This window comes from Aptenodytes patagonicus, chromosome Z (genome assembly GCF_965638725.1).
Source record: "Aptenodytes patagonicus chromosome Z, bAptPat1.pri.cur, whole genome shotgun sequence".
NCBI lineage: Eukaryota > Metazoa > Chordata > Aves > Sphenisciformes > Spheniscidae > Aptenodytes > Aptenodytes patagonicus.
Genome location: NC_134982.1, coordinates 4540422 through 4563851, shown reverse-complemented (window position 1 = coordinate 4563851; position 23430 = coordinate 4540422). Strand labels below are relative to the sequence as shown.

At 41.7% G+C, this 23430-nt stretch overlaps 1 protein-coding gene across 2 annotated transcripts in view; it reads right to left on the bottom strand.

Moving 5' to 3' along the window:
* Positions 1-23430, bottom strand: part of LOC143172768 (alpha-2,8-sialyltransferase 8E) — a 48669-nt gene that overhangs the window by 12594 nt on the left and 12645 nt on the right. Inside the window, exons 2-6 of one of the 2 annotated variants that reach the window (XM_076362519.1) lie at positions 20370-20477; positions 8789-8881; positions 6231-6317; positions 2903-3047; positions 515-627 (exon numbers count right to left, since the gene is read on the bottom strand). In XM_076362519.1, coding sequence (XP_076218634.1) covers positions 515-627; positions 2903-3047; positions 6231-6317; positions 8789-8881; positions 20370-20477 — 546 coding nt within the window. The remainder of the gene's footprint in view (positions 1-514; positions 628-2902; positions 3048-6230; positions 6318-8788; positions 8882-20369; positions 20478-23430) is intronic. The other variant, XM_076362520.1, reaches the window with a different exon arrangement.

Below are 23430 nucleotides of genomic sequence, written 5' to 3'. Positions count from 1 at the left end.
GTCTACAGTACTGATTACTGTGACACGTATTATCCAGCACTTGAGCTCTGCACTACTTCAGAAACACACCTCTGAGGCACGTGAGCTGCACAGCGTGGAGCTATTAACATCTGGCCAAGCCGCTTGTCACACAATAGAGGTTGTACCTCTGGTTCAGAACTGCCCCAGAAAATTACGGCCACATTCACAGGACACTGCTCCTGGACTAATGTCCACGGAAGGATAAACCCACAACCTGAGTAACAGGGGACATCCTGAACGAGGATGTCAAACTTTGTCAGTGAGTCAATGATTAACCACATGGAGTTAGGGAGAAATAATTCCTCAAAGCATAATTTTTAAATAAATATTATACAGTGAGGTGTTTTTTTCGAAACGTCACTTTTTGTGCAAGAAGCAGGCTTGATATGGCCAGGTTGGCAAATCCTGTGTTTCCATGTGAGAGAGAACAGCTTTGCAATCCTTTATTTGTCATTAAAACAGGCAAAAAGAAAAATGGTGCTGTGGTGATTACCGAAACACGAAGTCTGCACTGTCAATCTCCCGGCCACATCTGCTGTTCTTCAGAATTCCTCCGTTCCCGACCACTGCACATTTCTTAAACTGGGAGCGGTGGTACGGCATATCCTGCAACATCACAGCAAGGAAACAGTTAAATATCCCGAAACATGGCCGCAACAAGTCCCTTTTTTACTTTTTCCTTTTTTTTGGTGCAGCTGCATCTTGCTGCAGATGCACTAATCATAGGAGGTTGACACTGGTTCTGGCCCGCAATATTCCCATGGTGTACCTAAACGGATGGGATCGTTTTCTGTGCAATTAGAGATAGTATGGGCAACTAACTCAGAGGGAAAAAAAGCAGTAACACGGTTTTGTCCAGACTTAATAACGGAAGAAGTCATTTTAGAAACTTGCTTTCCCTTCTGATTTCCACATGAGGGCATGAACCATAAAATTAGCGTTCCCCAGGCATTGCCTTCTGAGCTGCCTGCAAACTGCTTGCTCCTCAGGCTCTGATGTCCTGCTTTTGAGAAGTCTGCACACATAGTTCCAGAGCAGCTAGTAAAGCCCAAGAAGTCTCTTTAAGTCAGACAGCACATTACAGCTATTTATCAGAACCTAGCCCAAATTTTAGCGCTTGCTACCACTAATTGTACTAATAGTGTTAATGATCATTAATTAGCACTTGTACTACCAGGAGTGCCTAGAGCCTTTGGTCAGGCACCTTTCTGGACTCGTGTAGGATGCACCTTTCTGCAATCTTCGGGCAAAATTCTGTCTTCACATGCAGACATGCAGCTGCTGCCACCGAAGCAGGAGAAGGTGAAAATCACATCTCCCAGAACAGAACTGGGCCGTTAGGGTGAGAGGGCTGGGGCACAGAACTGAGCCGCGCTACACCTTATGAATATGTAGAGATGTGTTTATATAAGCATGAGAGTGCTCGTTTTGGTACATACATATTTTATCAATAATTTCATACCGCAAACTAGAGAGATGCGATAGTGACATGACATTTCTAGGTGATTATTCCCAGGATCTTTCCATAGTATTCATAAGCAAAAAGGCAAAAGGGCATGCAATTACACTTGTCTGAGAAAAGCAGCAGCTGTCTAACAGAGTGGCAATATAGACTTGTCTGTGCTTTATCCAGAGATTTCTTAACACAAAATGCCTCGGCAGTCCTGAAAGGGAGATCAGAAGCCAGGTGTCCGCACTCAGCACAAGGCTCTTACAGTCGTGCTCCCAGGCTTTCAGCCCTTTATCTCCTACGCTTGCCATGCTGCAGCCCTGCTCCTAGGCAGAGGGTGGCTTTGGCCACATAGGTGCTGCCCAGTGAATCCCAAAGGCACTTTGGCATGGGATAGAGCCGGCAAAGCATCCTCAAGGCATACCTGGATAAATATAACAGCAGCTATAGGACACCCCTAGCAAAAGCGTAGGCATCTAGTCTTTCATCCATTCATCCGCGCAATCAGGCAGGGTTTTGAGGATAATACACCTGGACTTAGATGTACTCATTTTTCGCAAGTCTCCAGATGCCAAAGTGCTTTCCTGGATCTGAGCCTTTCCCCTGCTCTGCCCCAGTTCCCCATGTGCACATTTAGGTAACAGCACTGCCCTACCTCTTAGTAGTGCTCCGAAAGCAAATGGATTAAAAGTGGCTAGGCCCTGAAGGACAACGTTAATGACAAAAATCTAAGTACTTAACTTGCATATTTTTCTGACTTTCTGAAAGGGATAAATTTCAGTTATCCCCTCCAAATATGCCATTTTAAATTCATAAGGTGTGCTCCATGATAAATCAGTAGTCACATAAGCCCATTTCTGCACATCAGTCACTGTGTGCAATGGGAATTGGCCACTGGTTATAACTTTGAATGACCCTCAGGTCAAGGATTATTTGCTGAAAAGGTTTTGAATAATCATTATGATGAATACATTTTAAAATTGTGCAGCCTGTTCAGAGATAAGCTGCAAACAGAAATCAGTATAAAAATACTTAGTCACTGTGAATATGAATTATAAAATAACCATGCCCCTAAATAAGCAGACCCACCCAAAATGTTGGATTTATTGTATGTGAATATTGTACTTTCAAAAAGTTCTGATCAGTAAGCGCCTCTTTTACTCAGCTTTCTTATTTCATTAGCCACTTTGCTGCTAGGTCAGTAATATTCTGCAGGAAAATATATATATATTGTATACTAGAGCAGATGATGACTAGAACATAGGATAATCAGCTAAAATATCATAACAAAAATAAACATTTTCAAAATATATGCAATGAAGTTTGTAGAAATGTCAAACAGCCAACTGCTAAATGCTTGGCTATAGGATAGCATCTAATGCAGCAAGTAGGGTGAAGTTGATTCTGCAAACGGACAGAGGCATGAGGCACCTTTGGAAACATTTTGAAGATTTCTTGGTTGATATGGAAGATTCCACTAGTATCCACTTCATATTTCAGTTTAGTTCCCAAGGGAGTATTTTTCTGGGTGGTGAACAGAAAGGCAGGGGCATTGCAACACCTCGACAAAGTAGACCTGTAAAATGAAAAAGAGAGAAATAAGACCAAGGAGCTGATAGCATGCTTTAGGATTTGCAATTACTATCACTCCTAACAAGGTATTTTTCAGCAAAAAGAAACTTTTTAGCTGTAGGAGGGTAAAATGGTGGTTTGCTGGGTTTTCCTTTAGAAAATTTCAGATTCAGTGAAATTTTCCTTGATTGAGGAAATTAGGTAAAAAAAACCCAAACAAAAAACAGAAGAAATGAGATCCCTGTACCTGTCTCTTCTAGGCTGCAGGAAATGCATGTGCAGATTCTGCCCTGCTCCAGACCCCAAAGCTGAGCTTCTGCCCCCAATATCCTGGGGAAAGCATCCTGATGAATTAGTCCCTCCCTGCTTTAGAGGTCTTCCACTTTTTGTAAAGTATTTATTCATCACTGGGCAGGAAATGCAGGGGTTAAAGTATTCAGCTGGGGATGAGGAAGCTGGGCAGGGCAGGGACTTAAACACAGCAATACCTAAAGACACTACCCCGCTTACCAGACTACTGTGGAGCACGGCAGACTTTGATTACAAAAAAAACCTTTTAAAGGTCTTAGTTTTGCCTTTGACCTTGCATATGTGCATCAGGAAGATGATGTGGCCCTGACGGATGGGTGCCAGGCAGACTGGTCATGGCTACAACTCCAAAATCTCAGACAAACGGCCAAAATTTTCTTGGTCGCTGGGACAAAATGGCAGGTATTCCAATGCAAACAAGAATAGTTTTGAAATCTCAAGAATGGGATTCACGGCATGAGAGAAAAAACATTCAGCTCTGATCCCCTTACCATAAGTTTCATATGACATTTAAATAGGAAAAGCAGCTTTCCAAATAGGGGTCCATTTCTTAGCTCCCATCTTTCCCTGAATGCTTTTCTCCTTTTACTGGTGGAACTGAAAGCCCTGACTTCAGCTTACTCTTACTCCAGAGCTGGTTCGTTTCTCAGTCAATGCATCTTACACTTTAATGAAAAATACATGTCATGGCAAATGCACAAACATGAAGACAAAGCCAAATGGCTCTCAAATAACCTAGATTAAATACCTTGCCTCTCGGGTATGTGGCCTCATTATGAGTTGGAAGAATAAGCCAGTCTTCTTTATGGGCTTTATTACAAGCACCAGAAAGCAAATACAGAATTATACAAACATTTCAGTGATGCCCAATTACTGTTATAGACTTGACTCATGCAGAATGACACAATATGGTGATCAGATCAAGGTAGCAATTGAGACTGAATAAGTCAATAAATAATTTCTAATAACAAAATCATTAAATAATTACAAGCAGGTAGTGGGATTGAATTGTGATATTTGAGATATGAAAAAACTCTTCATTAGTTCTGGATTAAGGAATTGAAAGAGATGTCGTTCTTTAATCTAATGTCCAATTGGTTTTCCAGAGGCATGTTCCTTAGTGTAAATGTTTCGTATCTGATGGAGGAAGACTGTCAAGGAAATTGTTTTCCTTAGTCTCCAGATACAAAAGCTAGTGTGATTTTTGTGCTCCCTCCCTCCCTGCTGCCATTTAACTTTTGCTGGATTCTCCCCATCCCGCTTGATGGTCCAGAACTGGCAAAGTTCAAAAGCCCACAACTCAGTGTTGTTAGACCACCACCTTTTAGCCTCCTACTAGCCTACCCTCCAACCTCAGAGACTTTGGTCTGCTTTTAAGGGACTAGTTTCCCCACACATTCACACACTGAAGTCTCTGTCCCATAAGACAAAAATGAAACAGACTTTGAACTTTTTTTTTTGTGACTAGCATGATTATTGTTCCTGGAACCAGCTAACAAAGGTTAGGTTACATCTAGGTGCCAGTGGGAGTTTCTTAAGCAGCGATATATCAGGCAGGCAGGTATAGCCAGCGATAGGAGTCTTTCATCTCTTCTTTCTCTCAAGGCACTCTCTAGGATGGAGAGGGGTTCTTTGCTTAATATGCTGGTGTTGGTGGCCTGAGAGAGAGTGATGGTCCTCCTGATGATCTTTAGATAGTCCTTTCTTATTGCTCCCACCTCTGGGCTGGCCTCCATACTGCAATGTGCTCCTTGCACTCTGGGCACAATCATTAGTTCTCTTACTCCTAGCAGTCTCTCTCATCCTGAATGGATCCTGTCTTCAAAATGGGCTCTGATAATTGCCCATCAAGTAATTTCCAGAAAAAAATATACTAAAAAAACCCTGAAAAAACTTATGTCTGTGTGGAGCTCGTGCTGGAAAAACTGCTATGAGCCCGGGACTAACAATTAGTTATTTTTAAAGACATTAATGACTAACTCAGCACATGCATTCTCACATTGTCTCATTAACTCGTGACAGCTATTTCCTGCAATCATGCAAGCCAATTTGGGAGAAAGTTGTGGGGCCTTATTCTAAGCAACAGCTCTGAATCATGCCAGTGACTTACAGACTTAACCAGTCTATATTCCACTTACTCTGAATTAATGTGGTTTCTCTAGACCTACTCAAATATGGCCCTTGAATATATGTACATTGATGTATATTGATACAACATTAAAATATTGTTTTGGCTTCATTCTACTATTGCCTTCACAAGACCAATTTCAAAAGTTGTATCTTGAAAGGACCACGGATGACCTTCAGCAAAGAGGAAGTCACATGAAGAAAGACCGAGTACTACAGAAACAAACTGCAGAGGTCTCCGAAGACCAGAAAAAATATCTAGATAGTCAGGGAGTAATAGCTGAGAAGCCATTAAAAAAAAGGAATTGATAAACAGAGTCTGGCAGTACCTAATACATCACAGAAAAAATCCGGTTTGAGTATTTTGTAGGCCAAATTTGCAGTGTCACCAATGATATTACCATTTTACACCACCAGAGAGTTAGGTTGATGTATTAGGTGTAGCCATTAAGTCTTGGCTCCATCCTCATGTCTGCCTGAATCATACCTGGAAAAGTCTTTCCCATACCAAATTCCCTGCCTTTCCTGGGAAGACTGTCCCACGTGCCAGAAGAGCTCTCTTTCACTCTTGCTGTTGACTTTTTTAAAGTAAAAAAAAAGTCCATATTTATTCAAAAGGATGGTACTCCAACAGTAACAGTGTTATAATGCTTACTCTTGCTATCCATATGAAGGTTTGATCTCTCTATAGGAAACTAAACTCAAACTAAAGTAAATCTTACTCAGTCTCATTAATGTGGACCATTCTTACTTGAATAAATTAGCTTCTGTGACATTCATCTCCCATTTGCACATCTGTAGGCTCTTCCATCTGTCAAACAATTCCGTTTGTTTCACCCTAAAAGATAAAAAGAAAGAAAATGAAAATTCACTTTATTACAAGGGCTTCATTTCCTAAAACAGCTGCAGCCAGGGTACCATGCAGTAGGCTTTTGATAGGGCAAACCAGCCAGTCTATCCAGTGCAAAATTTATCGTTTTTATTTCTTTTTCTGCTCAGACATAGCAACTCTAAGCCATGTATACACAGGTACTGATGGAGCTCTTCAGAAGTTTGGGACTGCTTTCTATTCCCTGATAGGCATTCTCCATTTCTTCAGGATAAAAAATGCAATATCAAGCAAGAAGCATCTACTGTACCAAAGTCTGTCCACAGTCTGCTGGGAAGCTAATGAGTGTCTGGCAACTACAGTGGCTTTGGGGGGAAAAGTTGCACCTAGCAGAAGGGCCCAGCAGAGGGGGTACTGGAAAAGAGGATACTTCAGATAATTTGGCCAACAGCCATTATATTTGGGTGAGGTTATCTTAATCCGTGAGATCCTACAGAACAGCACTGTTGGTAAATCCATTTTATAAACTGCAGTAGCACACGTGTAGGGATAAGCATCTGTGACGGTAAGAGGACATGAAAAGCTCTTTACATAAGGATCTCTCCCTCCCTCTCTGTTAATAAATACAGTTTTAGTTCTATCAAAAAATGACATCCCTACTTCCACTAGGCTGATACAGGATGACACATTTTTGGTGATATCATTCCAACCACTTCTACCTTAGAGTTCATACATATTCTTCTGTATTTGGACAACAGAGATAATGAAGGCCTTGCAAATACCTAGAGCTAGGGAGAAATGTCATAATCTGGCTGGGAAATTTTGAAGTCTGAGATTTCTTCAAGACTGATAGGTCTTAATGAGTTCTCTTCAGGCTTGAGGGCTTTGAATGTTTGAATAAAGCAAAGACTTTTAAGATAATTATATATTTAAAGTGAGTAGAACTTAGGATTTCCCAGGCTGCGGAAGTTACAGGAAGGAATTAGGTCATATTGTACTTTCTGTAGCCCACCAGAGCACATTAACTTGGAAATCTTCCATTACAGTAAGGGCTGACTTAGGAAATGTAGCATGTTAGAAGCAAGCACATCAGAAGAACCCAGCATAGTAAAAGAACTTAATGACAAATGGCATCTATCGTAAAAGTAAGGCTAACTCCATCCAGCTGAGCAGGAGTCCACTACCTTCTATGTGCCATTGGATAAGATGAAGAGAAACGAGTAATTCTCTGTACCATCTGATAAGTATGCAGAGAAGCAGTTCAAAACTCCCTGTCTTCAGCAGAACATTGGCAGAAGTGTCACATTCTCACCCCTTCTTTTTATTTTTAAGCACTGCAAGTCAGCAAGCAGTGCAAAGTTGTTACTTGTGTATCCTTCATCCAGTACCAAATACACAAGAGAAGGACATAACCTACATTTTTCCGTGCACAAAGTCAGCGAGGGAGACATGCTCAAAATTCATGCTGACCTGGAGCAACAAATTGTATTTGCTGTAGCCTTGATTGCTTAATGCTATGAGCTTGTATAGCTGCACTTTCAATTGAGATTCTCAGTGCGCTTTACAGACCTTAATAAGCCTTGTGGATTGTCAGTAAGATTACTAAACCACTGGGTTTAGATATGGTAAGGGATTAGGCATAATCTAAGCAGCTAAATTCAGTGCAATGCTGAAAATGCAAAAGGGCGACACAAAAATACCCTGCTTTGCTCTGTCCAATGAGCTCCCCTGGCAACCTCACTTTTTTGCCTGATTCCACCTCTATGGCTTCATGGATACATCTCATTCAACTCATTAGTTTTCTGATGTACATATAGGACCACAAAAGACAAAATATAGATATTTTATTATTTCTCAGAATCACATTTTCCTACTTCTTAGTGAGTGTTATTAACTTATGAAACTCACTGCTGCAGGAAATTGTGGAGGTCAAAAGTACAAATGGGCTCAGAAAAGATCTAAACAAATTAACAGAGAGGTCTGTTGTCCACTCTGACTAGTTTAGTCACCACCTACCACTCAGCAAGTCCCCATGCCAGTCATTATTTGTTATCAGGAAGGGCTCACCTTTTTCCTTCATTTCTTAGCCTTCACTGCTGGCCACTGTCAATGACAGAGCCTTAGGCTAGATAGACACTCGCTATGAGTCCGTCTGGCTATTCTTACTCTTCAATTACCCTCAGTAGAGGGCCTGGAATATAACATTACAAATAATATTACACTGTATTTCATTCTAACCAATGATACTGGGCCTGACCAAAATGCCTCAATGTACATGAAATGCCTCCAGTTTTTTCAAACGGACCTCAGATCAAATTCACATGTGACTATTTGCACATATAAGAGAACCTCAGGAATCCCTGATGAGATCCCTGTTGATGGGATCTCTTAAGCCTTGCATCTTTGACAATCTTATTGTAAGTTATCATTTTCATCCTGCCTGAGAAGTTACCTTTTAGCAAACATACATTCATACTTACATAGACAAAACCTTCACCTCAATGATGTCCTGCCGTAATTCCAGGCATTTAGTAGAGTTGTACTCCAAAGGCCCTTCATAAAACTCAAAATACCTGAAGAAGGACAAGAAAAAAGATTATAAATAAGCCTTAGACTGGAATACTTGTCTTACACATCAACAGAAATCTGCTTAAAGTTGTCATTTATGATTTCTGCCTGACTTGAGACTACACTGTCTGGCCCATAGGCAGGTTATTACTTCACAGGAAAACACAGATGTCACTGCTGATTGTAGAACAGCCACCCATGTCCACTTTGTCCATCTCTACAAGAGTTCATCTGTCTTGTAGGCACCAACAAGGACCAGCTACCTTTTCCAGCAGTCAGCACATGGCAGCTGCCACTGAAGGTCAGGGGAAAAGCACTGATCACTTAAGGGACGCTGTTCCCATCCTTTGGGTGTCTGAATGCGCTGAGAGTTTAAAAATCAGTTCCTTAAATTTTGCTCTTAGGCAGAAAGCAAAGTGCTGGAGGTTGCATCTTGTCTGTGGAGACTGTTGCATACCTCTACGCAATTGAGCTTTTCGTTGGGATTTACTCTTTTGGTATATTCAGACAGGAAGGGAAGCTGGGATTTTCTTCTCAAAACATTTGAGATGGTTTTGAGAACAAAAGGATTTGAATGCTCAGACACAGCACAAATGACAGTGCTATTCTTAATTAAAATATAGACATAAATATTTACTTTTTTGGTTAAATTCCTCTACCTTAACCATCAGACTGGAGTGAAGGGAAAACAAAACACAATGGTAGCTACTCATGTTTAGAGGCCAGAGAAAGCCCAGGCTGTCCAGTGAATTCAGTGAGACTGTATTGAAATGACAGAAAAGATTTAGGGTTTAAACCAAGCTCTGTATCAGTTTCGCCACTTATCATTAGAAGTCTGTATTAAAATCTAATACCTAAGAACTGCGCATACCCATACAGCAGTTATGAGCATAATGAAGAAATACAGGGAGACAACCTGGAAGGAATAGGTATTATGACCAAGGCTAGAGCAAGTTATTTTGATGGATCCTTTACAATCTCAGAACTCATGAGGCTGTAACTCCAAACTATCTTTTGAATTTTCAATATGAAAGAAAAACACAAGATTCCTGGAAGAGCTTTATTTAAACCATCGTTGGAAATGTAATATTTTGGTTTTGTGTCATTTTAAAATAACATCAAAATTCATGTTTGACCTGAATGTCTGTTCAGGTCTGAATATATAATACTTAAGAAGGAAAGCCTTGTTAGTTTCCTTAGTAGTTCATGTTTATTAATATAAAAATTTTGGGGGATCCAAAACTGATCTGTTCTGGAGAAGTGCTAAGTGTTCACACCTCCCAGGGGAACTGTAGGAAGGAAGAGTGTCTGGAAAACAACATCTCCAGGTATCTCCAACAGGGCCTCCAAAGGCCAGAAGCAACTAAAAACAGCTTCTGAATTTTGCCTTGTAGGTACATCCAGAAATCAATCTGATAAAGCGGGGAAGAGAGAAACCTATAGAAGGGAGAAAGGGACTATAGTATGCGACTGGAAAAAGCCCAAGAGTTTCCCAAAGCAATCTGCTACCAACTGGGAATGTTTCTATCCTGTCAAATGTTGCTTTAGGATGTGTCTCCTTCACCCCTCCCTGAGGTTTTCACCGCCTCAGCTTTGTCAAATGCCAAACCAATCATTTCTGTGATCCAGTGAGAGACACAAAGCTGGAGACTTGAAGGAAGAAGGCCATGCCTAGAAGGTGGCAGGAGAACATCATAAATTCCTAATAAAGAAGTAAACTGATTACTGTCAGAAACAAACAATAGCTCAGCAATCTTTAAAAAATGTGACTTTGGAAATGTGTTTGCATAGTCTTCAAGGCAACAATTATATTTTTATGAGTTTTGTAGAGGAAATTATGTATTTAAAGCGCTCCATAATCAGTGACAAATCTGGGAAAAGACTTTCTCAGCCTCCAGAAGGGAGATGAAGTTCATGTAACATGAACCTTCATCTGGTCTCTCATCAAAAGGCTTGGGCTCTCCTTCCAACTCAATTGTTCACCTGGACATTCAGCCTTTACTAAGGAGTAGCTGAAATCCATTGCACTGGCACATCTCCTGCATGCTTGCCTTGTTGAGCTCGAGCTGAGCAACTTGTGTATTTTGAAAGCTGCTCCAACTGAAACTGGATAAAGAGCTCACCTGGTTGCACCAGGCCAAAGCCCTGTGTGGATGTACTCCAGGTAAGTTTCCAAAACTAAACTGAAATTTCTCTCTGTGGAGCCAACACCATAGGACTTCTTGCTGGCCACAGAATTTTATAGGGGTGAAGGAGTCCCCTCTGGCTACCAGTCCAGACAACTTTTTCGTCCTCCTGCAATACTAACTTTTCTTACTGTATTTTGCGGTATCCATTCTTTACTTTGGTTCTTTGAGTCAGACAAGGCTGGGACCCTGAATGTGCATGTCCTACACAATAGCTAGAGGCAGGTGTACAACCCCACGCAACACTCAGCACGTTACACACCACTCCTACCTCTTTGGGCGTAAGGGGGATAGCAATGGCTATCAGCCTCATCCTCGCCTTTCATCTAACACTGGGTTTCAGTACCTTGTATGTGCCTCAGGACAGATAAGAATGGCAAAAATCTAGATTAACATGTATTTTTATCTTTCCTGCACACTTCTGGCTCTGCTGCTAAGTTAGAGAACTGCAGCTCAGATGTCAAACAGCACATGCTATCACGTGGGAATGCCACAGTGGGGGAAAGCTGGCTTCAGCCCACGGCACTGGAGACAAAGATGTCATTTTATGTAACAGAGGTGAAACTTCCTGAGTCCCAGAGATTCCCTTTGATCATTGCCTGTTTACCCAAATCCACAAACAAAAAACAGAAATGAAAAAGGATGTGTTACCAAAGAGGCAGAAGGGTAAGGAGGAAAGGATTAAGTAAAAAATAAACCACTTCTGGATCTGAAAGGAAATCCATGAGGCAGCATTGCATTTGTAGGAGAGTTATTCCATTAGCTTACAGCTTCGACAAGCACAGGGCTGTCCTGCAAGTCTCTAACTCTCACAATAGCTCCAGCTTTTCCAGCAGAGTCACTGGGAGTGTCAAATTCACCATTTGGCTCTTCGTGGAAGTGCAGAGGGAGGACCCGTGAAACAGGCTGGATGACACACTGCCAATGGGACACGTGCCTCCTGCAGCAAAGGCAGGTGACACCAACGGCGGTGTCACTTCTGCACCAAGTGGGGAGAAGATGCTACTGGCCACGGGGTGAGCTCGATTGAAATTAACTCAGTGTGCCTGAGCCACTGAATAATCATCATCTGGGCTGTCATTCATAAGCCCTGAACCACATCTGAAGCAGACAGCCAGACACTAAGCCTCCTTAGTGTTAATGCTACTGATGCTGCAGCACTTAGGATGCAAGCATTAATGATGCTACAACAGCATTAAGGAATTTGCAAGACAGTATCTGGTCAATAGACTAAAAAAAGAAAGTTTCCTCTCTTTCTCCCAGGAGTGTTCATGCTATTTATTTGCTTCACAGCAATCCCCCTCCTGCTACAGACACCGAGGCAAATTAGTAGAGGCAGCTCCCTGGAGCACCGGCCAACCCCTTCCCGCAAAAGTGCTTCACATTGTACTTTCCCAGAATACAGCTTCTGCACAACACCAGGCTCTAGCACAAGGAACATGGGTTCCTTCAACCCCCGCGGATGTCCTTTAAACCCAGCTCCTCCGCTCGGCAGGGTCTGGTCCTGCTGGGAGAGTTTGGAGACCAGCTGCCCCGCACCCTCCCAGAGGAAGCATCAGTCTCAACCCCTCCCTGGGCTCTGAGTGCTGCTTCTGCCTATTAACTCCCACTCTAAACCATGTAGTTCCCTGTGAATGAAGATGCATTTGCCTGTCAGAAAGCTTAATTAGCACAAATGGAAACTGTCCTCCCCATCATCTTCCTCAGTCTGATATCCAGCTAAGAAGCAAGGGTGTAGTGCAGTTTATTTTGATTTATGCTCTTGATTAGTGACAAGTGACAAACCTGACTATGCTACTCTTTTTCCTACGGAAAAGGGCTGTGTTTCAGCTTTACAAGAATGACAGTCATGTTTCATATCCATAAAACAGAGTTGATATGTCACCGCCAGAATGTCCTCTCCCTGCATTGCCTTCGCTTCCCCTGCTGAAATCTAAATAATTTTTACCCCTCAAAGGTCGCAAGCCTACGGGAAAACCAACACGAGAATTCATGGTTCTTTACAATAGGGAACACAACTACAACCAGATCACAACAAACAGCACAGTTGCACGCAGGACTGCATTTTCCCAGGGTACCAGGCACTACACACGACTCACTGCTCTATGTCCATTCAAGTCAATTGTAGCTTTCAAATCTACAACATTTTTCCAGATCAAATCCTGTATCTGAACACCACAAAAGCTGCAAGTGCTCAGAGAGGACTCTTTTTTTATGGCTGTCAGTACTGAATGCCCAGAAATGAGATGCTATTCACTCTGTAATTTTCCATTTTTGACTAACTGAGACTTTCTTCTTTTCTAACCTTCATGTCTCCCATTGCAACCTCACCTCCAGCTGAGCAGCTTACTGAGCTTGCTAGGGAGAGGCAGATTTCTGGTGTACTGGTTTCCCAGTACACCAGCTAACTCCTAGGTCTTTGATCATCTGCAGTTGGGCTGCTCCTGCTTTGATCAACAGTAAGCTTTTCTTGATCATGCTACATGAATTAAAAAGCCTGAGACTTCAATCCTGCCTTCAGGTGACTCTTGGATTGAGGCACTGATTTGTCTGATACATTGCACAAAGGTTTTAAAATAGAATTGAGTGTAATTGTCAGGCATTCTTTCAAACAAGACCATTTTCTCCTGCACGAGCCACCTTCCCATTTCGCTCATTCCTGCACTGCACTGTTTGCAGTGAGGCTGCAGCACTTACGCTGCAAGAGAGCAGAGTATCGCAGGACGGATTTCCTGCACCAACCCTGCAGGAAAAACAAAGATCTTCCAAAATTCTACATTATCCAGTGACTAAGAAATGAGAATAAATGAACCAAGCCTTGCAGGCTTCTACTAAATACTTACTAAGAGAACTGTCCAATTAGTAGTGCCTGCACTCATCAGTATGGGCAGATCCATGGCCAACCTTGGATCTAGATTCACCTTCCCTACTCAGGAACATTGCAAGTGTGCCAGATCGCACTCCCCAAAGCACACAGGTACTCACGTTCATCTGGCAGGGCTGGCATGGGATCTTCATACACATGTAGCAAAAATACTGTTGAGGTGGAACATATCATGGCTATAGGGGCTCTGGAAAACTCATCCAGAGCAGAGCAAACTAGGTGTTGACTTCATCAGAGAGTCCATTGGGAGTGAGCCACCAAATCCTGGTAGCTTTTGCTTCTATTAATATTTCTATGGGACAACATCAAAAACTACAAGATTTGGTCAAAAGGTTTAAGGGCCTGACAACAATACAGCGATCTTGTTCCCTCAAAGAGTGCATCCTACCACTTCGCACGGCATATTCTCCTAAGATTACTTTGACCCCGTTCGGAAGGCACGATCCCTGTTTAGCAGATAAAGCCGATGTAGAGGCTGATTGACAGGTAAGTCCGTGGCAGGTAGGAATGGGGACCTTGGGCTCTGCTCTCATAGACACTGCCTAGACTACACGATTACCACCACGAACAAGAGCAGCCTCTGAAGTTGGTGGAAATCATAATGACCTTTCATACTACACCTTGCAAAAGAAAACACCTGTGGACGTACTGATGTTAAATGAGACACCCCTGCTCTGAGAATTGGCAAGTGAAGCAGAAGTGTTTGATGCCCTTAGATTAATTTACACTTCACTAGGGCTGTGGCACAAAAAATCACATTGCTGCATGTGTTGTTTCTGCCATTTGAGAGCCTGAGTTGACTTGTCCACAACAGGATGGTGCTTGAAAGACTGAACTGAGAGAGAAGGTGCTGTGGGCATGAAGGAGGAGGCTGGAGAAGCAATAGTCTTCTCCTATATGGGTTGGTGAAACTATTTGACTACCTTCTCCTTGGGGAAAACAAATATAAAAAAAGATGGTTCACATTCCTCCTGGCTACCACCTGCTGATGCCAATGTCACCGGCATTAACTGGTTTAAATCTTTTACCACCTTCATATCTAATGCCACTAGATGTAGTAGATGTCTAACTGATCATGAACTTTCAGTATGTGGCTGTAGCTGGGAACAAAATGTGTCATTATAAACTGTGTCATATAAAAAAAAAAGAAAATATAAGCAAGAGAAAATGGTCATACATCTTTGTATACATTATGTGGTAGCAGCTCTTCTGAATTACTGCACCCCATTCTAATATTTCAAGTCTGAGGGTTTGAGATACTGGCAAGAGTTACGAAATGACCTGCAGAAATGATTTGGGTTCCAAAAAGTATGAGAGGCGTAGGAAGCTTAATCTAAACATATGGCGACTGAGTAGGGAGACACTGCACAAGGAAGCAACTGCTAGTAGCAGGAGGTTTTTCAATACAGCATAGCAAGGAAGGAAAAATTGTATCCGATGCCTGCAAGCTGAAGATAGAAATGGCATCTTTAGTTCAAGGCTGGTTTTCTTTCTAGAAGAACCAGAATAAACAAACAGAAGTCAGGAGCTGGAATTCTTGTACAGGGACTCATGCTTCCCAAGAGATTCATGTAACTGAGGTTAAAAGATATTAACTCATGAACCTCCTGATCTTCCACCTAGGATATTTCGAAATGTTTGGCTAGATTTGTCTCCTTACAGTGTCACAAGTTTTTTCTGGGTTTTGATAATAGATGGCATCAGAAACGTCCATCCACCAAGACAAGGGTACTTTCCTAAGATACCCTGCCTATCTTCCGAATTAAAGATTTTTACTTCAAAAAAACCAAAAGTGCTTCCACGAACCAGCCCTAAATTCGTAAGTTTGATCTTCCACAGAAGAGGAGTGGCTTTTATATTTCTGTCCTTCAAAAGCAGTTCATTGATAGCTCTGTGTACCTCCCAAGTAACCTTAGAAAAGCGCATGTCATATCTCAGAGGTGCTCCTTTTCTGGATTCCTTATTTGATCTGGTCCCATGACTTCACAGACAGCTTACACATCTGTAGAGTTAAGATGATAGCTGTGATACCCCGAGGATATGTTTTTCATCACGACTATGAAAGCTCCTGGCAAACCGGCACTGGCTGCTCACTGCCATTCTGATTTTGATCTCCTGTCTTCATGTCTCAACACACAGACCATTTGGGATTGCTTGGCTCTGCTGTCCAGTGCCACATCAGCAGTGTGAATTGACCAAACATCCACTCCAGCCAATGCCACGTTGTTCCCTTCTCACCTGTCCATTTATTTGGGAGCCAAGTCTCTCCAAAATTTCAGTCTAATATGCTACCCAATACAGCTCTACTGCAACAGCTGTGGGTGTAACAGCAGGAGCTACAGCAGAAAGAGCCTTAAATGACACAGCAAAGTCCAGGCTACCTCCTGCAGTTCGTTCACCCACCTGGGATAAGCCCGCCTTGCAGACCGTACTTCTGAATCAACACCACTACCCCCTGTGCTTCCTGGGTCTTCTCTCACACAGACTGCCACGCACCTTCGTTTAGAAGTTTTCCCACTGTACAACGTGTCACCCCCAGAATGATTTATTGGAGAGTATATTGAATTCTAGTTTCAGGGACACTTTGGTGTTTCTTTTCTTTCACAGTCACTGTACCAAAACAACACTCGCTCCTGACAAGCAGCAGTGGGGTATGCTGCAGGGAGTCCTATTTTACTCATGTCATTTCAGAACTCTTCCAATTTTTAGTAAACTGCTGTTTGGCTGTTTTAATCAAGCCCATTCCCATCACTCTGATTGAAATAAGCTGCTGATGTTGTTAACCATATGACCACCTCGGAGGCATAACAAAACACATGACAACACTTACACATCGATAACATCTCCAAAAACACATTTTAGTTTATCAATCATTGCAAGCAATGGCTTTTTTTTTTTTTTTTCCTTGTGCTTCTCAAGATTTTAGTATCTTTGTATGAGAAGTTCAGCACTATGACTTAAGGAACATCCTCAGCTGCTGTCCTGGCCAATGACCTCTGATGTCTCAAGCCCTTACATTCATTCTTGTAAAATGTGTATTTGAGGAATCCAATTGATTATACTTTCTATTTTGTAGCCACTGGGGACAAAGCTCCAGATTTGTCATACTGGAGAATTCAGTGTAAAAATTGACAGGCCCAAAAGTATAAAGCTCACGTCTCCTCTCGCCCATCAAAGGCTTCTGTGGTCTCACCACCTAAGTCCTACTTTGAACCTTATTTTCAGCTCAGATGGACTGAAGGTAGCAGAGAACACCATAATCCAGCTAATATGGCAGATAGATCATCACGTCATTAAGGCAGCTTCTTGGCAATGAAAAATGCTTTAAGCATGAAGACTCACAACCCCAGTAAGTTGCAAAACATATTAAAAGGAGAACAGAGGAAACAGGGCTCCAGGAAGTCGTCTCATATATTACTTCTCATAACCAGCATCAGATAGAACCCTTTACCAATTCCCCACAAGGTTGTTGTAAGATTTAGAATACTTAGCACAAGACAAAAAGCAGAATGTAGAAATCTGAGCAATGGCTGATATGTAAGAACCAAAAATAAGCCAGTATTTGACAATTGGTTGACATTGCATCTGAGTGAGGGTTTCAAAGAGCCTGCAGCCCATCTAATCCTCCTTCAGTTGAAAGTACACATCCCTCTGGCTTTGGGGAGTTGTTGAGTGTTTCACTTTTGCTCCTTGCAAGTATTCACAACTTCTTTGCTACCTAGAAGACCTGCAGCAATGCAATATGCATCAAAATGAAGCTTTTGGCACCCAAAAAGCCCCAGCAAATAGAGATCTCTGTCAGGCATCTACCTACAGCAATATCAGATGCCACAAACATGATCCACACTCTCAGTTGTACCACATACTGAGCCGAGCTCATGATATTAGCTTTTATCTCCATGGACTGGTTCTACGCAATCTGAAGAAGTGTCTTACACACTGGGATGAAAAGCCTTGGTTAGCTTGGTTACACCAGCACAGCGGAGCTGTCTGCAATCAGAGTAGGGCTCATTTTCCGAAACTGTGTAATGAACTCCCCTGGACAGTAAAAAACATTCCAATTGCAAGCCATGCTTTAACTTCATACGTTAGTTAAGGTCTGAATCAGTTTCTACTGAAATCAGATAACATGACATTCTTCGTTTCTGTCCTACCTGATCCTTTCCATGCAATGTTTAATCTTCACTGTTCATTGGTTTTGATATGGCCACTACTCTCGTGAAGCCTGGCTGTCTTGCAATTCTAATGCACTTAGTCTCTCAGTGTGCCTTTGCTTTGGAAGTCCTTCATTTTCATCTAATAAATCACTCCTACAGAATGAGTTGTCAACGTCTTTACACCATGTATTAAGTTACATGATTAAAAGATAAAGAGTAGTTATAGAATATACATGGGTTGATACCACATATGTATGAATAAACATGTATCTATATACACATAGATACATAAATGATATAAGCTAATGAAAAGCCTATTAATATTTATTTCAATTAATATCTTTAAACACCAAACCTTTCACGAGGAGGTGATAATGTCTAATGATAACACAGTAAGAAAGGTGATCAAAGGTAAACAGTGAACAATTTATGACATAGGTCTGCAGTTATTCACCACACAGTCTCACCTCCAGTCTCACCTCCACATTTATACAGTTCTTTTTTATTTTGCTGTATTCTCAGCTTTCAGACACTAGACAAATGGATAAATAATGTCCATAACACACTTATGTGCAATATATGTTGCAGCTAGACTTATCCCTAACTCAAAATCCTCATCTTTCAGCTCCACATTCATTAACATGACACAGACTTTGAAATTTGCATCTTTTATTGATATTACAACCTTTGAAATTTATACCTAACTTGTGCAGTTTGAGCCTGTTTGTATAAAAAACACTTGCATCATCCTGAACCTCGTTATCTTTGAAGGGGCTAAACAGATTGAGAATAGTACTGTCGTTCAGTGCTTCACAACTAGTATGTATTTTGCAGTCAAGGGTTTTGGTTCCCCGTCCTGCAATCAATGATGGTTCAATTGTCTCTGTCAAGGGTGCCTAGAGGGGGAAATCTATATTTATTAATTCCCTCATGTCTTCAAGAAGATATCTGTCTTTGTGCCACATTCAGTTCTTTTATATGCCAAGTGCCTAAACTGAAGACTTTGCATGTACAGACTATAGATGCATACACAAAAAAGGCAACAAAAGTAGAGATAGACAGACAGACAGATACACACACACACATACATACATACATACATGCACACATAGAATGAACCATTTTTCCCTTGCTCTGAGCGAAAAACTGCAGCTTAAGCTGGTTCTTTTTATAAAGAACCTTGACCAGTTAAACCAGCCGAGCGGCGGGTAGCACTCATACAGGATCACCTTACAGTGAAGAGCCATAACGGTAATTGCAGCATTGCTGTGGTTCAGTGAGACTGGATGATTTTTGGCAGGTCAGACTCTGTACTTCCGCTTGCCTTTGAAATGCTATCAGCTCCACAGCTGTAGGGGCGCATGGTTACCAAAATATACTGTGATGATAGTTTAAACAAAATATGTAATTTATCCGAAGAGAGTTTTATTTATACGTAGCTATTAAATGTAAGCTTCTTTTAATTGTCTTAATTTAACCTACAGTCTTCCTAAGATTACCCTGCTACTTATTGAACTTGATACTACACATGACTCAGGATTTTTAACCACTGCAGCTGAGGTTCCAGGAAGATACCCCACATATTCGCCCTATGCCTGTACCCGGATTTATGCAGATGGCCTGCAATAGCCACGGAGCTCTTTAGGCACGACTGCAGCCAGTTTCCTGACTACGCACATGGCTCGTCATGACCCTTCAGATACATGTCAGTCAAAAGGATCCTACTACAAATTAATAAGTACAAAATGTGCAGTGGCACATCAGTGCTTCTTACATTTTCAAAATAGTGTAAATGAGGGAAATACTTTTCCCCGACTAGGCCCTGGAAAGATTTCAAATTAAACTGTGTTTTCTTAGAATACATATTCTATTATAAAGAAAGCCTTGGGCCAGATTCTCCAGTGTGCTTTGCATGCATCAATACTGTCATGTTGGGACATTGCCCACCCAAGTCCCACTCTCCCGCACTGCCACATATTGACAGATAGCATTGGTGGGAGAATGGAAACAGGAGAGGCCAGGACACAGAAGTCATCCTCCTGTGTACTGCATGGATGCTTATGGCATATTCCAAAATGGCCCCAAGGCCTTGAAGGGGTAAAACAGCACAGCACTTGGGCATCCCTGGCATCTTCTGTGCCATGGGGAGCAGTACCGAGCAGCCAAAGCAAACTGCAAATCTCATTTTTCATACAGCCTGTGCTCACATTTGTGGTTCATACAAAGAGAGAGAGATCTCTGTAGTCATTCCCTCGGGTGTTGGTACCTGATGCCTGTGTCACTGCCACTCTTCACTGCTCCGCCATCCGTGAAATTAAAGGTGCCGGTCCAATTTGCCAATTCCTCTCCATTCTGCCAGCTAAACTGCAGCCCTCTAGCAAAAAAACGAGGCAGTTGATATTTGATATCATGTATTAGGTTAAGTCTATCAGCATGAGTTCTCATGTCCTTTTTCTTAACACAGAAATGTGACTATGACACATTCATCAAAAACAATAAAAAGATACGAAGAACCACAAGACATCATCTTACTAGTGGAAACAATTAATTTTCACTTCCCATGACTCTTCAAGTCCTTGGCTGAAAACAACACCAGACTCCCCAACCAAATTGGAAGGCCACAAACAACATACATATGTGTGGAGCAAGGTGGAAATTTCATTCCCAGAGACGCAAGTGCAAAAAGCTGGAGACTCATGTGGAAAACTGCAGGGCCGAAGAAGTAAACCCTCCAAACTTCAATTTTACATCTACAGTAGTTGTTAAATGTGGTGGGCATTGGGTCCTTCGTCTGATTTGTTGGCCATGCTAGCAAAGGATTTGTCATTTCATGACTTAGAGAAGTCACACTATATTGCTTCTTTTCCCTATTTGAGAAGACGACATTTTTTAAGCCAAAGCATATCACAATCATCACAACTCCCTGTTTTCCAAACTTTCACAAATTCATTCCAAGACCCATGATGCCTGCAGTCTTCTGGAAACTCCACCTATAGCTGGGTAGAAATCTCACATGTATTTAAAAAAGCTGGGTCTGAAGAAACATTTCACAACACAAGTCAGATCCTTCCCTTAGCTCAGAAGTCAACGAAAAAGAATCTCGCAGATTGTTATTTTTAATCTTCTCCATTTTAACCCAATTTCATGATTTCAGAACCTGGCAGCTGAGTTGTGAACATTTGGTGCTGCCAATACTGAAAGTTAACTTCCCGCCTGGGCTGTGCGGGGACAGCCAGCAAGCAATCTGCCAGCCTGCTTTGCCCGAAAGAAAGGGCATCCAGGACCCCGCTAGTTTTCTTGGTCAACAGACTTATGACAAGGACTGGAGAATCTCTCAGACCACATCCATCCTCTAGTCTAATTGGCAGCAGTAATAAGCATAGGAAATTAAGAAGGAACAACACGGGGCGTTAAAATAAGGCCTCTTTGCTTCCTGCAGCAGAGAAGGGGAGTAGCTCTAAACAGCTCCAAAGACCTATAGTAGGAGTTTATTTGTTCTGCATTGTGGAAATGTGTGCACATAACTTCTTGTTGTCATAGTTGTTTTAAGACAACCTTGTCTAACTCACTTCAAGTATCTGCAGTGCAGACATTTCCACATGAGCTAATTGTCTTCGTTCTTAAAAATCAATAGAGATTGGCTTAGTACAGCTAGTTTAGGGAACGATTCACCTGATCAAAGGCTGGCCTTCACCCTAGGGTGAACTGATCCATCCCCCAAACTCTTCCCCCATCAGCAGTACAGGGAGCCCGGAGTTGCTTGTAGTGTGGGCACGCATGACAGAAGGATCCCACCACCCGAGCGAAGTGCAGTGCATGTCACCACAAACGTTTTTTCTGACCTAAACCCAAGATATTTTGAAAGAATTTAAGAAGCCTATTCTTGTATGTCTTGCGCCTTTTAATCTTTCTGTTTGCTGGGGTTTTTTTAATTGAAAACAGACTTTTTGGTAAAGGCATTTTGAGGGAGAAGGAATTCTGAAGAAGGTAGGGAGCCATTTCAACACTCTGAACTGAGGAAAGAGCTAGCCTCCTAAACTGCCCCCTCCCCTCCCAAGCTGCCTCCCACCACAAAAGGTGGGAGAAAAGCACTATGAAAATATTGAAAAAGCTTCCTCTGAATCTCTCAAATGCATTTTCATTTCTTGCATGTTCTCCAGTGGACAAATTTTGCTTTTTCAAAGAAAAACTTTTTAAGTATAAAAATGGGAACATTTCAAATATAGAAGCCAAATTTTTGCTCATAGGAGACCCGTTCTGATTACTTCTTAATTAAATACATCGATGCGATTCTCCTGTTTTCCAAAAAATCAGAACAAGTGGAAGAGACCATCCTGATTGCCATAAGCAAAATGAGGTGATATCGCACACTTACATCTTACATTCAGCTTGGAGAGAGCTACTTTGATGATCAATTTGGAGAATCACATCAAAGGGTGTATAGGTTATGCTATCATGGCTATAGGGTAATGCAGTGCTATGGCTTGTCAGGGAGTCCCATACCTTCTATGCTGCTCTGACAGTTTTCAATCAGCTGAGGCTGCCCAAGGTACGACTTCCGAGTAGAATATTGGTGTGAAGAAAATATGAGAAAATTCTCACTTTTACTAAGACACCTTCACTTTTAGGCTTGTTGAAATAAACACTTGTGATTCTCTCCCATGTACCACAGTCTAACACATTTTTTTTGCCACACTGTAACTGGTATGGAAACATGTTTCTTTTGAATGTGTATGTCTTTGTCAACTGCATCTAAATATATGACCTTAAAAATATGTTTTAATTGCTAAGGGCAGCACTAAATGACACATGGGGAGAGAGAGTAGAAGTGTGCGAAAACCAAGTTGGAATTGTACTTTTTAATTGGATTTAAATTAGATATTTTGGGCGTAGATATTTACTTGCAAACTGAAACAGAGAGCATTAATCTAGATAAACAGCTGGTGTTGGTGTGTCCTTCAGAGGTAAACTCTCCTAAAGCATAGCCAATATTCAGGCAGATGAAATGAAGAATTAAAACATTCAGTAAAGTCCTTTCCCTTTGTACATCTTCACTCCACATGTAACAGCTGGAAGGAAAGCTAAGTAAACGCTCAAAGGCGGAGGGGGGGAATCTGTCCATAAAGCAAAAGAAATTATAGAACCACTTCTTAATGCCTTCCTCTCATCAAGCCTTTTTTGGGGAACAGCGTGTCCTGCAGCTGAGGCACCAAGTTTAAAGGAGGACATGCACATTTTGGGTAAGATCCAAGAGGAGATCAGGAAGACTAACACTGAGGAATGGTAGATATGTCTTATGATGAACAGCTTAAAATACTTAGCTTTGA